The sequence below is a fragment of the Pan troglodytes genome, chromosome 23, assembly GCF_028858775.2.
Source record: "Pan troglodytes isolate AG18354 chromosome 23, NHGRI_mPanTro3-v2.0_pri, whole genome shotgun sequence".
Lineage (NCBI taxonomy): Eukaryota > Metazoa > Chordata > Mammalia > Primates > Hominidae > Pan > Pan troglodytes.
The window spans coordinates 41,986,967-42,003,428 of NC_086016.1; the positions used below are offsets into that span (position 1 = coordinate 41,986,967).

A 16,462-nucleotide genomic window follows, 5' to 3' on the forward strand; every position below is an offset into this window, starting at 1 on the left:
TCATGACACAGATTGCTACAGAGGAAAAAAGTCACCCCTGGAAAACTCAACTAAGAATATATCATGAAGTGGGCTATTTTGGGACTCAAATTACACAAGAGGGCCTGGGAAGTGTGCAGGGATGAACACAGCTACAATTAATATTAACTATAAGGTGTCATGTCTTTATCTTGTGAACACACAGCCCTCAGTGCCTGGCGGGTGGGCGAGAGGAAGGTGAATCCCTCCCGCCATGTACCCAGGCAGGAGTTGGGTGGTTTTGGGGGAGGGTGTCTGCCGGAGGAAGGAGGAGGGAGCCAGGCAGGGTTGCGGGGAATTGCTGGAGGAGGGGCGAGTTCTCAGGAAGCCTGAAGTCACCTTGGGCAAGGTGGCCTCCGAAGTTGGAAATGTAACTACGATCGGGCCCCACCTAGTTCAGGGAAAGTCCAGAATCAGGACCAGAGAGACCGGGAGAGGACCAGGGGCTTTCCTAGGGTGTCATGGCCTCATGGAGTGTCCCTGGAAAAGAAGTTACTTAGCTTAATCTATAGGGCCTGTGCCTGAAAGAAATCAGTTTCCACTCTCTAAAAAGAGATTTAAAAAAAAAAATCTCAATCACGGCCGGAAACGGTGGGTCAGGCCTGTAATCCGGCACTTTGGGAGGCCGAGGCAGGCGGACCACCTGAGGTCAAGAGTTCGAGACTAGCCTGGCCAACATAGTGAAACCCTGTCTCTACTAAAAATACAAAAATTAGCTAGGCATGGTGGTGCATGCCTATAGTCCCAGCTACTCGGGAGGCTACGGCAGGAGAATTGCTTGAACTAGGGAGGCGGAGGTTGCAGTGAGCCAAGATTGCACCACTGCACTCCAGCCTGGGCCACAAAAGTGAAACTCTGTCTCAGAAAAAAAAAAAAATCTCAATCACATTGCACAGAGTATTTTGCTGGGCCGGAGGGTGGAAGGCCTGGGGATCAGGCTATGTGGAAATGCATCCCAGTATTTCCAGTCGCCAGTGGATCATCTTGAACTGGATGTCTCCCCTCCAGAAGCCTCAGCTTATTCATCTGTGACACCTCACAATAATCCGTTTCACGGAGTACTTCAACAGATTTGGGGAAAGGGGGATGGGTCAAATTAGATAATTGTATATTAAAAGGCCTCCATAGCCTGCAACCTCTCTGTGAGTGGCACGGTATCACTTATCAACCTGCCTTGTAAAGACTGCTGTGAGAATTTGACTCCCAGCTAAACTAAGAGAGTCACCAGGGCAGCCAGCTATCATGTCTGATTCCTCCGTGTTATTCTCAGAGGCAAGCGTGTTATCTATCTGTGTTATTATCAGAGTCAAGTGTGTTATCTAGTACTGCTTATCTATTAACTGCCTCCAACTGTTGGTTGAATAAGTAAGTCATTGGTACATAAAGGTGAATATCACAAAACAACCGCAATATTTCATATTAGTTAGATCTAGGAAAGACCTTTTCCAATGTGAACTGTTACTAAAATATTCTGTTCTGCTTCTAACCTTCTGTCCAACTGCAAATCACATCACATAATATTTGTGGTCTTTGAGAGCAAAAACCATGCCTTAATCATTCTGTTTCAATGTGAGCTCCGGGTGGGCAAGGACTTGGTTTTGCTCAGAGCCTGCACTTGGAAACGGGCCTTGCGCTTGGTAAGACTCCATGAGTTTTTGGTAAATAAACAAATGGTTTCTAACCCTTAACACAGAGCTACGCATTCAGCAAATGTTGGTTGGATTAATTATTAAACAAGGGGGATACTTTTTCTTTCTAATATCTCTTTCTAACATTCCAGACTGAGGCGGTGTAGCAGAATGGTTAGGTAGGCGGGCTCTGGAATCAGATGGTCTGGGTTTGAATTCTGCCTATTCTACTTACTGGCTGGGTGACCTAGAGTAGCTACTGAACCTCTCTGTGCTTCAGGTTTCTCACTTGTGAAATGAGGATAACATTTTTTCTCTTTTCTTCTGTTGCCCAGACTGGAGTGCAATGGTGCAATCATAGCTCACTGCAGCCTCAAACTCCTGGGCTCAAGTGATCCTCCTACCTTGGCCTCCGTAAGCACTGGGATTACAGGTGTGAGCCACTCAGCTCAGCTAACAATTTTTCTAATAGGATTACAGGGTTCATTTAAAGTGTACATAAAATAATTAGCACATAGTAATTGCTACTTTTTTTATGACCATATCAGTCTCAACAACCTTCACTGGCTGCCCTTTAACCACTGGATAGACCTAAAGTCGAATTATCCATAATTTGGCCCCATATCCCCCTCTTTCCAGTCCCATCTTCCCATACTTTAACACTAGCTGCCCTTTACTGGCTGCTACCTGTGCCAGACATTCTTCTAAGTGGTCTATATCCATTAACTTGTTTCCCTTCTCAAATAACCTAGTAAGGTTGGACTTCATTTTTAAGAGACAGGGTCTCACTATGTTGCCCAGGCTGAACTCAAACTCCTGGGCTTAAGGGATCCTCTTGCCTCAGCCTCCCATGTAGCCAGGACTACTGGCCCATCACTGCGCCCAGCTGAGGTGGGACTTATTGCCCATATTTCACTGATGATAAGACAAAGGCCCAGGAAATAAAAATAACTTTCTTGGGGACACACAGCTAATATTAGGAAAGCTGGATTCATTCCCAGGACTCTGTGATATGAAAGTTCACGCTGTTATTTACCATCTCTGATATCCTTGCCATGCAAAGTTTGGTCAGTGGACCAGCACTCCTAGCATTACCTGGGGGCTTGCTAGAAATGCAGAGTCTCAGGCCTCACCCCAGACCTACTGAATCAGAATCTACATTTTAACAAGCCCCCTGGCTGCACAGTAAAATTTTGGAAGCACTATTGTAAACCACTTTCTACCAGGGATACACGAGTACTAATTAAGTCAAACAAGTGTTCTCGTTTAATCCCTACACCAATGTGGGAGGTCAGGAGAGTTAAGCATTATTATCCCATTTTGCAGATGAGGAGACTAAGGCTCTGAAAGGTATCTTGAAGTGACTGAGTCCACATAAGCCCAATGCCAGCATAATGTTCTGACTAAACTCAGTTTCAAGTCCCTCCACCTATAATGTCTTCATTCCCTCTCTCCACCTTGAATTATTCTCCTCCTTTTAGGCTCCACTTGAAATCCCTTCTTGCTGGACAAAGCCCTTCTTACCCAGTTCCCACTGGGCAGATTGCTCCTTCCTTCATATTCCCATAAGCTCCCTCCACATACCTTTCTCTTGGCTCAAATTCTTTAAGAAATGTACACTGGGTGCAAACTGTGTACCAGGCACATGGTAGGCATTGAGTAAATGTTTGTTGAGCCCATTTGCTCCCAAAGCATTTCTGACTGTGTTTATTAAAACACTCTTGGGCCATGCCTGTAATCCCAGCACTTTGGGAGGCCAAGGCGAGTGGATCACAAGGTCAAGAGTTCAAGACCAGCCTGGCCAAATGGTGAAACCCTGCCTCTACTAAAAATACAAAAATTAGCCGGGCACGGTGGCAGGTTCCTGTAACCCAAACTACTCGGAGGCTGAGGCAGGAGAATCGCTTGAACCCAGGGGGCAGAGGTTGCAGTGAGCCAAGATTGCACCACGGCACTGTAACCTGGTTGACAGAGTGAGACTCCATCTCAAACAAAACAAAGTAAAACAAAACAAAATAAACAAAAAAAGCCCAAAGAAACCACTCTCATTACTCCTATCCTCTTCTGTGTTTGTCTGTCTCTCCCACTGCCCTGAGCTCCTGTGTGTCTCCAGACTATTGAGTCTGGCATCTTGTAGGGCGTCAAGTCGTAATAAACTAAGTGCTCTCCCATCTAAGGACACAATCTGTCTATATGTACTTAAGAGTGGAGCATTACCAGGAGTGAAGACACCTCGCTGCTCACCACTCCCAATCTTTGGGCTGACACAGGATGCCAGAACTGATTATTGTAAAAAAATATTAATAACAATAATGTGCAGACATTTGAAAATCTAACTCTCATTTTTTCCAGAGCATGAAAGGAAGGCCTAGAAATGGTAAGTGACCTTTTCAAATCCCCTGGGGTGAAAACCAGGTCCCCAATAACCTGTCGTTTCACAAGAAAAGGAGAAAGGGTAAAGGCGGCCGTGATGTCAGCGAAAGACCTCCAAGACAGGAAACCTTGCAGTCCCCGTGCTCTGCCTCTTTCACGGGAGACCTGGGCAACGCACACGTTGCTAGGCCTCAATTTCTTCAACTGTAAAATGAGGGGGTTGGAGGAGCTTGAAAAGCTCCTTCCAGCTCTGAGATGCTGCGCTATAAAATGAGAGAAATGTGAACCTTTAGTTGTTATGATCTGAAAATATTTTGAATGTGGAGAATCAAATTGTAGAGCAGTGCATGAACAACATAATATGTTAATGACTAAGACGATTGTATTTAATCCGATGGGAAACAGCAGAGCTGCTGCCACCGCTGCTGCTGCTGCTGCTGCTGTGTGTGTGCGTGTGTGGTGTGCACGCACGTGCGGTTTCCTTCCTTGAGCTCAAACATATATTTTGAATCACTAATATAGTAATCATGTCTCTGGCAGCCTGTCTTGCCCAAACACACACACACGGACAGCACACACCCTACTGCAAATTAAGGTGGGGGCGGGGGGAATTCCACTGCTGCTCTTTACATCATTTCTGTTTGGATAGCTATTTTTTAAAAGAAAGTTTTACAGTGAAGGTGTTGGACTCCCAGCCCAGAAGGGCTCTGATCTCAGAACTGGGACGCAAGGGTGGGGAGCTCGAGCTCTCATTAGCATTTCGCTTTTGCACACCCACTGCCCGCTCCTCAGCCGTCACAATCCCGTCCTGCAGCAGGCTCCCCCACCAACACCGGACCCTCGACGGGGAAGGGGTCAGCTCGGCGGCCCCAGAGGCGACTGGGCCAGAACACGTGCTCCGGACTCCACGTGCGCGGAAAATGAACTCGTACCCGCGACGCGGCCGGCGGGGGCGGATGGCAGCGAGGGCCGGACAGCGAACCTTTACCCCGCGGAGGAGTCGGGGCCGGAGCCCGCACGTGGGTCTGCGACGGCCCCGCCCCCTGGGGGCGTCCCCTCAGGGACTCCAGCCCCGGCTGGTGGGCTCTGCAGGCCCGGGCCCGACCGCGTCCGCCAGGCCGCCCGGAGGTCCCGGCGAGCCCGGCGGAGGCGGCGGCCCCTCCCCGCCCGACGGCCACGCCCGCGCGGATTGGCCGCTCCCCGACGGCGGGGCGGGGCGGGACGGGCCGGGGCAGAGCTCGCGGCCAGGTGAGGCGCCCCGCCCCTCGGCGGCTCCAGGTGCGGCTGTGGGACCTCGGACCGCGGCGGGGCCGGAGCTGGGGCGCCATGGCCGAGTCCCAGCTGAACTGCCTGGACGAGGCGCACGTGAACGAGAAGGTGACCGAGGCGCAGGCCGCCTTCTACTACTGCGAGCGGCGGCGGGCCGCGCTGGAGGCGCTGCTGGGCGGCGGCGAGCAGGCCTACCGCGAGCGGCTCAAGGAGGAGCAGCTGCGGGACTTCCTCTCCAGCCCGGAGCGCCAGGCCCTGCGGGCCGCCTGGAGCCCCTACGAGGACGCCGTCCCCGCCGCCAACGCCCGGGGCAAGAGCAAGGCCAAGGCCAAGGCCCCCGCGCCGGCGCCGGCTGAGTCCGGCGAGTCCCTGGCCTACTGGCCCGACCGTTCCGACACCGAGGTGCCTCCTCTGGACCTGGGCTGGACGGACACTGGTTTCTACCGCGGCGTGAGCCGGGTCACGCTCTTCACCCACCCGCCCAAGGACGAGAAGGCGCCGCACCTCAAGCAGGTGGTCAGGCAGATGATCCAACAGGCCCAGAAGGTAGGCCCCCGCCTTCGCCCCCACACCGCTGGGACCTCGGCCCCAGTCCCCTGGACCGGGCCCCACCTCCCAGGCAGGGCCCGGGGCAGGCCGCCCTGAGCACCCTCTGGAAAATGGGCCCCAACCCGCCCCTACTTCGTGGGGCTGCAGTGAGGCCTGTAGAGCGAATGGCTGGGAACGTGTTTGGCAAATTACAAGGTGCTGGACAGATGTCAGCCGTCGGTATTCCAGCGTTCAGAGGCACTGGCTCTGCTCTGTACTTCTGAAACTTCCCTGTCCAGTCTTCCTCCCCAGGGAAGACTGGGGGCCGAGGCCCTGTGGTTAAAATGCACCACTCAAAGGTCTTGATGATAACCTACGTGCTGCCCAGAACATATCCCGAGCCGCTTTCTCATGTGATCGTCAAAACAACTTCAGGGAGTGGGTGGCGGTGACCTTCCCGGTCCCACCTCTGCCATGCTGCTCTTTGGACCACCCCTCTCCTCCCATAGTCAAAGCTGAGCTGGCGCCCTCACAGTCACAGCCTCTCCTGGGCCGGGTACTAGGCCCCAGCTGCCTGGAATGAATGGGGGACGGGGTATATTGAGCACCTACTGTGTGCCTGGCCCTGTGCTGGGCGCCTTGGCACAGCAGGTCACCTGACTCGGCAGCTCAGGAAAGGGCTCCTACTTAGCATATGTGTCCTGCTTGAGAGTTGGAAGGAGGGGCTGTTTCCAGGGTGGCTGGTGAGGCCAGTCCACTGTGGAACAGGTGGAAGTCTTTAATCTTTATGCCTTTGGGTAGGAGTCCTGGGCAGCTTCCAGATCAAATATAGGATGCCCCACTACATTTGAACTTTCAATAAACAACACATAACTTTTTAGTATCAGTTTATCCCAAACATGACATGAGACGTACTGATACTGAAAAATTCTTCGTTGTGTATCTGAAATTCAAATAGAATGGGAACGTTTTGTACTTTTATTTGCTAACCCTGGCTGCCCTACACTGAGATTTGTTAAGAAACAGCAGCAGCTTTTGGTGCCCAATTCAGAATAATACAACAGGAGTGGCTTGGGTTCACCACTCGAATTCCACTCAGTGAGTGAGATTGGAGTCCTGGTTCCCCTCGAGGCTGAAGAGGCCTGAGGAGGGAAAATAGAGCTAGAAAGACCAGTGCTCAGGCTCATCTTCCTGGAAGGGGTGATCTAGGTAGTTGGGGTGATCTAGATAGTTGGCTACATTGGCTACCAGAAGGAAGGGTTAACTTTCCACTGCGCACATTTCTACCCTCCCTCTCTATAATTCCTCCCTGTCTGACTGAGTTTTCTTTGTATATTGTGTTCTGCAGAAGAAAAAGGCAAGATTGGACACAGAAGAGGGAAAAAGGATGTAGGCGGCAATACAGGCTGCAGCTGGGGTTAGGGGTCAAGTCTCGTGATGTCATACTAACAAAGCCTCTATTTATTTAGCATTTAGTATGTGCCATCCAGTGTGTTAATGACTCACCTGCATTTTCTCATTAGCTTTTCACAACAACCGGGTGAATATGTGTTTTCCTTATTTTTGGAGAAAAAGACATCAGGATTCAGAAGTTTCTTGCCAGAGGTTCCATAGCTAGTAAGTGGCTGAGCCAGGACCCAAACTCCAAAGCCCTTGCTCTTAACCACTGTGCTACACTGCCCCAGTGTCTGAAATAATGGTGCAGTCCATTTAAGCAAGGGGTTTGAATGAAGCTAGCCTGGTCACAACCTGGAGTGCAGGTGGTGTACCCCTGTTACAAGAAGGGGGAGACTGGACTTCTGGCCACTGAGGCATCTAGTCCCATGTGGGATGACAGGACTATTTCCTGCATAGTGAGGTATTTTTGACTCTTTAAATATTTAACAACAGAAACTTTTAACAATTGTGAACCCATCCAATAAGTACAGGTTTAACCAGTGGTTTCCTGAGGGCTGACTGTGTGCCAGGCACTACCTAGCCATGAAGAAGATACACGGTGTGGCTTTGCCCTCCAAGAGCTTAACAAATGCTAGGGCTCTGCTGGAAAGAAAAGAGTTTTTAAGGCTGAATGTGCCTAATCTGGGAAGGCTTCCTGAGGGAGGTGAGTTGCAGAATTGGAAAGGGAGAGGGTCAACTGGAATGGGCACTGTTTCAGTAAGAGAGCTTTTTGCTTCGAAAAAGCAAGGAGGTTTGATTGGCAGGTAAAAAGAGCTGTCGTGGGGGGAGGTGAGTACTGTGTGGGGACCTGGTTTGGGGACCCTAAAACTGGGCCCAAGGCAGGCAGCCACGCCCAAGGAAGCAACAGTGTTGGACACTGTCTGTGCCCACCCAAGTATCAGGACCTCCGGGTCCCCACCCTTAATCACTGTCCTGCCTGTCTGCACAGCCTCTTCTTCCCGAAGACCCTGTGAAGAAGTTGGGACAGAGAGATTGACTCTGTTTTACAGGTGAGGAAACTGAGGCACAGAGAAGGAAAGAGACTTGCCCAGAGGTCACGTGGGCAGAGGTCACTTGGTTCTAGAAAAACCCAGCTTCTGCTCTAGGGACTGCACCTTCTGACCACTGCCTGTCCCCCACCCCCACGCCAGCCTGTCCAGCTAGCAGGCAGCCTTCCCTGGCCATTAACTTAGATCCTTCCTCCTCCCCTTTCGCCCTGAGGGAGGGAGTTTCCTTTGTTTCCAGTGAGAGTCTGGCTGCTGTGAGGCCAGGTGGGGCAGACTGAGTTGGTTTATGTGCAGGGACACGGGGGAACTGCCGAGGGGAGGCAGCAGGACATGCACACATCCAACTGTGTGCCAGAGTTTTGCATTTTATTTCATTTAATCCTCAGAATAACCCTGTAAGGTGTTATCATTTTGATTCCTGAATCACAGACAGGAAAGTAAGGTTCAGAAGGAGTTGCCCGTGGCTGCCGTGCCTACAGTCACAGGCCAGCGGGTGATTCTATACCTGGTACTCAGGGATATGGAGAAAGGAACCAAATTAGGAGAACATGAATGGGGGGTGAGGGGGGAGGGGCTGAGGATGGGGACCAGTGAGGAAACAGCCCAGCAGGGGCCTTGTGGACTGGTAGGAGGGCCTTTGAGGAGGTCTGGCTGAGCGGCCTGTACCCTGGGCCTCTGCAAATGTCAGAAAGCCCTTCCCAAATCGCCATTCAGCTGTTTACTTGTAGGACGGGGTTTTTTCCTGCTGTTTTTGTTTTGTTTTGTTTTGTTTCCTTTTGAGTCATCTGCTTACCTGGGTGCCTCTGAATGAGGGACTTTGTCTACTTAAATTACAGGCAGAAAGGGCGTCTTTAGGGACCCAAAAATGATCTCCTGACCTATGCTACGCTAACAAAGAAGACCAGGGGAAGTTGCTGATGCATGGGCTGCTCAGGTCATCGTAACTGCCCCGGAGTGGACTCACAGCAAGACCATGTGTAGACTGGGAAACTCTTGGTTCTTATTTGCAAAGCCAGAGTAAGGGGACCAATCTGGATGGGCTGGCAACTTGGAAGGATTGTGCATCCGTTTGGCCACTGGACAAATATTTAGAGGTTTACTGCATGTGCCAAGCATACTTTAGTGGAAAGCAGATACCTAAAACACACCTCTGCTTTTAAATAGCCTAATCTTCTGCTGATCCATCATCTAATACAGTCTGAGGAGTGCTGGACAGAGGGCGTGGCGGGAGGGGCACTAGCCCAGCCCCTAAACCAGGTTAGGGAAGGCCCTTTGATGCCGAGGACCTGTCTACAGGCATGTCTGAACACAGCAGGAAGCTGAGATGGCACGAAGCTGTCCGCCCATCTTGCGCCCAGGCTCCCTTGTGACCAGCGGCATCCAATTTTGAGGCTGCTGGGCGGATTTAGAGAACGTTGCCTTGTGCTTTGGGAACAGAGGCAAGTTTACCACATCCGCTTCTCAAAGATTGACCCTTGACCCCTGCATTCCTGGCTCACACCCAAATGCACCATTGACCCAGCTAACCAGCTCATCTTGGTTTATCACAAACTGTCCAATCTCCTTGGCACCTCAATAGCTGCGTAAGGCAGGGTCTTGTCTTCATTACACAGAGGCTCCCTCTGAGCTCCAAAAGGGTGAAATGACTTATCTTCATACCAGGACAAGGAGGTTACACAACATCCCCAGGTCCTTGGTTGGGATTACCAGTGACGCCAGTGACCCCATGTGGATTGTAAACACAACCTAGGAGAGGGAGGCTGCTGGAGTAGGTAACCATGACTAACTAGGAGCTGCTTCTATTTTTATTCCTGTTGTAGTTAGTGGAAAAGGCCTGCCTGAATGGTTGAGGAAGGAGGGTAACCAGCCAGGCTGGTCCCTAACCCACCTCTGCCTGTCGATGGGTTTGTCCCTTTTCCTTCAAGGCCTCGCTAAGAAGCCACCTCTGCCTTGGCATTTTGTCAATTTAATTTTCAATCCAGAAGGTCCACACAGTTTGCTTTGGGAGAGTGCATTTGACCCTCCTGGATTGGGAACTTTGGAAAAGAGAGACTGGCTTACTCTCTCAGTTTCCTTTCCGGTACCCGAACAGTGCTCTGACTGTCACAGGTGATTAATTATCTGTTTATAGAATTGAAAACTGTCTTCTATTGGCCGCCTGTCCCTCTGGGGAAGCAGGTGTCTGGAGATGTCCCCATGGAATTGCACATTCCCTGGGGAACTCCTTTAATCTACATCGTAACAAGCTGGCTGGCAGCAGAGAGAAGAATGCTCTAAATTGGGGATAAGGGGTGCAGGGAGGGAGGTGCATCAGGGGATTTAGGGAAAGGCTCCAGAGCAGGAGGCATGGCTGGCTGAGGTTAGCAGCCTTGGTTTGAGGTCTGGGCAGCTGGTGGGAGGAGGATATGGTGAACAGCTGGGATACAGATGCCCCCGGGCATGGCAAAGTCTTGGAGTCATCAGCTCAACTCCACAAAAGACTCAGCTTTGCATATGGTGGGCCTGGCCCCTGAGTGGAGCCTACTGTCTTTCCCCATTAACTGCAAATGACATTTCCCTCATTCAGCTACACTGGCAAACAGTACCAAGCGCCTTCTCCATACCAGGCACTTTGCTGGACATTGAGATGCTGCAATGAAGCAGATGCCCCAAAAAACCCTAGTTTAAAAAGTATGTAATTTTTAAAAATGTTACTGGTTTTTGAATTCTGAAAGTCAAGCAATACATTCATTAGTCACCTCACCACCTTGTTTGAGAGCCGGTCCCAATTCTTGACTTGCTCCTAATACCTTCCTGCCTCCCTCTTTCCTCCCATTATCCTCCTCCCCTTCCATCTAAGGGGGACAATTGACTTTATCTAGAAGCTCCTAAGCTGCCTTTTAAAAGCCTGATTTAAATTCACAGAGCAAGAAGAGGCCTCTCAGGCAGCCCAGGGACCCACAGGCCCCATGCACTCCTAATCGTTCCACCCTTCTGCAAGTGGCCATGCCACATGAGCTTTGTTTCAGAGGCACTGGGCAGTTCCAGAGTCCTTGCTGCATTAAGGCTGGTGGATAATGGCACAGCTGCAGCTCCAGAGAATAAGCACTTCTTAGCCTTTCTGGGATCTTGCCCCGGCCTGTCCAGGTATTCCTGGTAAGCCCTGGACGAATTGGCTATTGGGTTCTGAGTCTCTCTCTTTTATGCTTGATCAATGATCCCAGGAGCTGGCATTTCTGAGCAATGGACCAGCTTCATGTCAAAAACAGAAGACAGACTCTGAAGTTGAAAGGTCTTGATTTCTGCCCTCATCTGACCACTTACTCACTGTGTTCCCTTGAGCAAATCACCTCCCTCTCTAAAGCTCCTGGCTGATAAAATGGGGAAGATAATACTGAGCTTCCTGGATGGCTTTGAAAAACAAGGGAGGGTGGGGCATGGCGGCTCACGTCCCCAGCACTTTGGGAGGCCGAGGTGGGCAGATCGCTTGAGCTGACGAATTTGAGACCAGCCTGGGCAACATGGCAAATCCCCATCTTTACAAAAAGTACAAAAATTAGCCAGATGTGGTGGTGTCTACCTGTAGTCCCAACTACTCTGGAGGCTGAGCTGGGTAGGTAGGAGGATTGCTTGATCATGGGAGGTGGAGGTTGCGGTGAGCAGAGATTTCGCCACTGCACTCCAGCCTGGGTGCCAGAGTGAAACTCTATCTCAAAATAAATAAATAAAAAACAAAACAAAAAACCAAAAAGATAAGAAAAACAAGGGAGAAACCATGTGTGAAAACTGAGGATACTGGAAAGTATCATACAAATGTTCATTATTTTAGAAAGTAACTGCTGTCATCTCTGCCTTTTTGCAGAGCAGGGGAGGGAAGGGTGGCCAAATTTTCTTCCCAGAAGTTAGGGAGCCCCACCCAGGAGACTAGAGGTAGGGGAATTGGGAGGGCCAAAGACCCTGTGCCGGTGTGTTTCCTGTTTCCACCTTTGAGCGAGACAGGAGTGGCTGTCCACAGCCCTCCCACCCGCTCACTGCATTGATCTGTTGGCCTTGATTTGGTGGTGGTGGGCCGTGGCTGGTAAGGGCAGCTTTCTGCCGGCCTCCGAGCTGCCTTCGGGAGGCTGTGGCGTTGGAATCCTCAGCCCAGGATCTATGCTGGGATCTGACATGGGCAGAGAGGGATAAAGCAGGAAGGTGCAGAGGCTTCCTTGTTCCTAAAGCGGGGGTCCCCTGAGGATGTTCCCCACACACGGTCATCCTGAAGGGCCAGACTGCTGCACAGGCCCAGCCTAGAGAGCCCCAGGGCAGCCTGGAAAGACTCCCCAAGTTCTTTTAGTTCTGGAGAACTAAAGCTTTCATTGGAACAAGAGGGTGGGGCTGCTGATGGTTAACCCTGATGTAATCATTGCCTTGGGCTGTGTTTCCCTCTTTGGGGAAGAGGGAGGGGAGAGTTGGCTCCTCTGAAATCCGATACTTTGGGTCCCTGAACCTCTGAGGATGGGTGTTTCCCAGAAAGTTCAAAAGTAGAAGTTGGGGCCTCAGTAAACTTCATGACCTTCTCTTGAAGGTTCACGGTAGCAAAGCCAGTTCTGTTGGGTGGAGGTCTCCAAAAGTCCAGGCCACTGGCGGGTGGAGGGAGCCCATGCGGCTGGGAGCCTGGAGCCTGGGAATCGTAATTTTTGCCCTGGCCATCTCTTTCCTAGCTCACTGGGTGACGTGGGGTACATCATTTAGCTTTGCTGGGCCTCTGTTTCCGCATCTCTAACATGGGGATAATTCTTGCCTTCTTGCTTATTTCCACAAATTGTTCTGAGAACCTAGTTCAAGGCTATGAGAAAGCACTTTGAGAAAGGTGAGTGATGCGTGCAGTAAAAGGGATTTCTCTGAAGAAGGGCTAATGTTGAGTGACGGGATCGGTGCCCTGCGTGCCATTTCGTTTCGTTAATCCAACCCTCAGCACCTTGCAAAGGAAGAGATATTTTCCCTGAGGCTCCAGGAAAGCATAAGGTTGCAGAACTCAGAAGAGGCTGGGGGAGATTCCACCCAGGTCTCAGCTCAAAGTGGTGTCCATCCACGGCAGTTGCCCTTGGGAATTGTCCTCTGGGGCCATCTCTTCCTCTAAAACTTGCAGAAACATTCAAAGTCTGTATGTCGCCAGCCAGGCCCTGGGAGGCTCTTGGGCCAGTTCTAGAGACAGACAAGTACACAACTGCCAGCTGGTCCACTCTGTGCCAAGGCTGGGGAAGAGGGTTCCTCCTGCCTAGTGACATTGAGGCAGGTAACACAGGGAAACTGGGTACAGGTAGTTTCTCCAGAGACCTAGATTGTCCTCTTTATGGCCACTTTCTGGCCCCCTGGGACTTACGCCCCTCCCTGACAGGCTGAGACCTTGAAGTGAATCCTAGCCCAGCAACTGTCAGTCCCCCCATCTTCTCACCCCCAGGGATGCTGCCTCACCTTGGCTGGTGGCCAGATCTGCCTCCCTTTTCTTAGAGCGTGCAAAGCAGAGCCTGTTTGGGGACAAGCTTCCAATCCAAGCTGGGGGAGGTGGGGAGCAGGGCAGAGAACAAACGAGCCCAGGGCTGCGTCCTAGCTGACCACCTGCCCCTGCTCCTGGGGCTGTCCTGAGCCACCCCCCAGGCTGAGTCATTCTAGCTATCTCTGCCTGCCCCCACCCCCACACACCATGCCAGGTGCCATGACCAGCCGGCCTCAGCTGGAGCTGCTGCCCTTCCCACTTTCCTTGTTCATTCTCTGAAATCAGAGTCTGTGGACTTGCTAATGATCCCATAATCTTAGCCCTGGAAGAGAGCCTATGGCTTTTCTAATTATTAGTCTCTCTGGCCCAGGTTTCCAATAATCTGGAAACATATGCATGCCGGGGCACAGCTTGCACGCCGGTCATCATTCTGCTGGGCTCCTTGCAGTCCTGGCAAGGCATGTGGGAGGCTCCGGATAAGTGTTATTTTATTTATTTATTTATTTTTCAGCAGTGAGTCAGGAGATGGGGGTGCGGAGGTGGGACCCAGAACTCTCTACCTTTCAGTGGGCCATTGAGGACAGACTATGAGTTTCCCTAACTCACCCGCCTGGGAGGGCTCCCAGACGGCCTGGAGATTCCCTGCATTTGCTCATTCACTCACCATGTTTCACTGAGACCCAACTATGTGCCAGGAACCAGAAATTTACCGAGGAGTACGGTGAGAATTCTGCCTTAAGTCTAATGGGGGGGTGACAAAAAGAAACTAAATTACAGCACAGTGGTAGGGGTGGGGATATTGATAGCTATTACTTATTGGGCATATAAATGCTAGGCAAATGCCAGCCCTTTTAGAATTTTATTTTATTTTATTTTATTTTATTTTATTTTCTGAGAGGGAGTCTTGCTCTGTCACCCAGGCTGGAGTGCAGTGACTCTTATCTCGGCTCACTGCAGCCTCTGCCTCCTGGGTTCAAGCGATTCTTCCGCCTCAGCCTCCCAAGTAGCTGGGACTACAGGCATGTGCCACCACACCTGGCTAATTTTTGTATTTTTAGTAGAGACGTGGTTTTGCCATGTTGCCCAGGCTGGCCTTGAACTCCTGACTTCAGGTGATCCACCCATCTCGGCCTCCCAAAGTGCTGGGATTACAGGTGTGAGCCACCGCACCCAACTAATTTTTTATTTTTAGTAGAGATGGGGTTTCACCGTGTTGGCCAGGCTGGTCTCAAAACTCCTGACCTCAAGTGATCCACCCTCTTCGACCTTCTAAAGTGCTGGGATTACAGGCGTGAGCCACTGCGCCTAGCCTATTCCATTTAATTTTTTTACAACAATCTAGCAGCTTTTCATTTTACGGATGAGGAAACTGAGGTTCAGAGAGGATAAGGTCACACCACCAGTAAATAGGACGCTAGATGGGAACTGAGATGCGTCGATTCTCAGGCTTGTGCACCTGTACTGAGCTCCAGGTGAACAGCGGCTTCCTGGGAATTGATGGCTGAATCAGCCAGTTGTGGAAGGGCGGGGCAGGCTGTGTACAAAACTGGAGGCCCAGGACACGTGGACTCACACTGTTCCCATCACTTGAATGCCCTCCTGATCACTTTCAATCATATCCCTCCCTGCACTCTCAACTTGCCTCCCTAGGGAAGCCCTCCCAGGTAACATCATCTGGCAATAGCCACAGAGTTATCCTTGCTGCGTCTCAGCACCTCCCAGGCAAACTGCCAACTCCATTTGTCTTACCCTGATAGATCAATCAAGAAATACCTCGACAGATATTTCTTGAGCCCTGCCTCGCTCTGTCCATGTACTTGAGAGCTCAAGGCTAGTAACGCCAACCAGCAGATGATCCTAAAAATCGCTTGTGTATCTTCTTTGGATTTTTTTTTAGCCACTGATTTATCTTTCTAATTATGTTTGGCTTTAAGCTAATGTTAAAATGAGCTTGCATTAGATAATTTTCACTAATTAACACCAACTTAGTGCCGGGAAAGTCATCCCAGAAGCTTGCCGTGGGGCAGGGAAAAGCTGGCCTAGGATCTTACAAAGAATTGCTCTGCCTACTCCCTGGCAGGTCACAACACGTGGTTCTTCACAGCTGAATTAGCTGGCCTTGCTCACATGGGTGCCATCTGTCTTCCTCCTCTGGAGAGCCAGCCTGGGTCTCCTTTGTACATACACCCTCCTTCATTCAACCTTGTCGAAAGTGATGGCCTCACTGGATCAGCTCGACAGGGAGTGAGCCCCAGGGGGCGCAGCAGGGAGACCTGACCTGCAGGGTCAGAATCAGAGCCCCACACTGAGGTAGAGGGCTCTGGGAGAGGAAGCGGCCTGGCTGGGTGGAATTGGGCTCCGCTGCTGCCAGTGTAGGGAGGGAGCCCAGTGTTTTATGATGTCTAATTAGTGAGTCCAAGACAATGGAACGCGGCCACAGATAGCCGGGAAGCCCCAGCGGACGAAGCACAGATGCTCTGCTGCTGGGGTGGGGGCAGCCTCGCCTCCAAGTGGGGAACAAGACCCTGTTGTAGCCGGGCGCGGTGGCTCACACCTGTAATGCCAGCACTGTGGGAGGCCAAGGCGGGCAGATCATTTGAGGTCAGGAGTTTGAAACCAGCCTGGCCAACATGGCGAAGCCCCGTCTCTACTGAAAATATAAAAATTACTCAGGTGTGGTGGCATACTCCTGTAATCCCAGCTACTCGGGAGGCTGGGGCAGGAAAATTGCTTGAGCCCGGGAG

The 16,462-nt window shown here is 51.1% G+C and overlaps 1 protein-coding gene across 1 annotated transcript in view; it reads left to right on the forward strand.

Moving 5' to 3' along the window:
* Positions 1 to 5,258: 5,258 nt before the first annotated feature.
* FAM83F (family with sequence similarity 83 member F) overlaps positions 5,259 to 16,462 on the forward strand; it is a 35,022-nt gene continuing 23,818 nt past the window's right edge. The window contains exon 1 of the mRNA XM_016939211.4: positions 5,259 to 5,834. Coding sequence (XP_016794700.1) covers positions 5,346 to 5,834 — 489 coding nt within the window. The 5' untranslated portion in view covers positions 5,259 to 5,345. The remainder of the gene's footprint in view (positions 5,835 to 16,462) is intronic.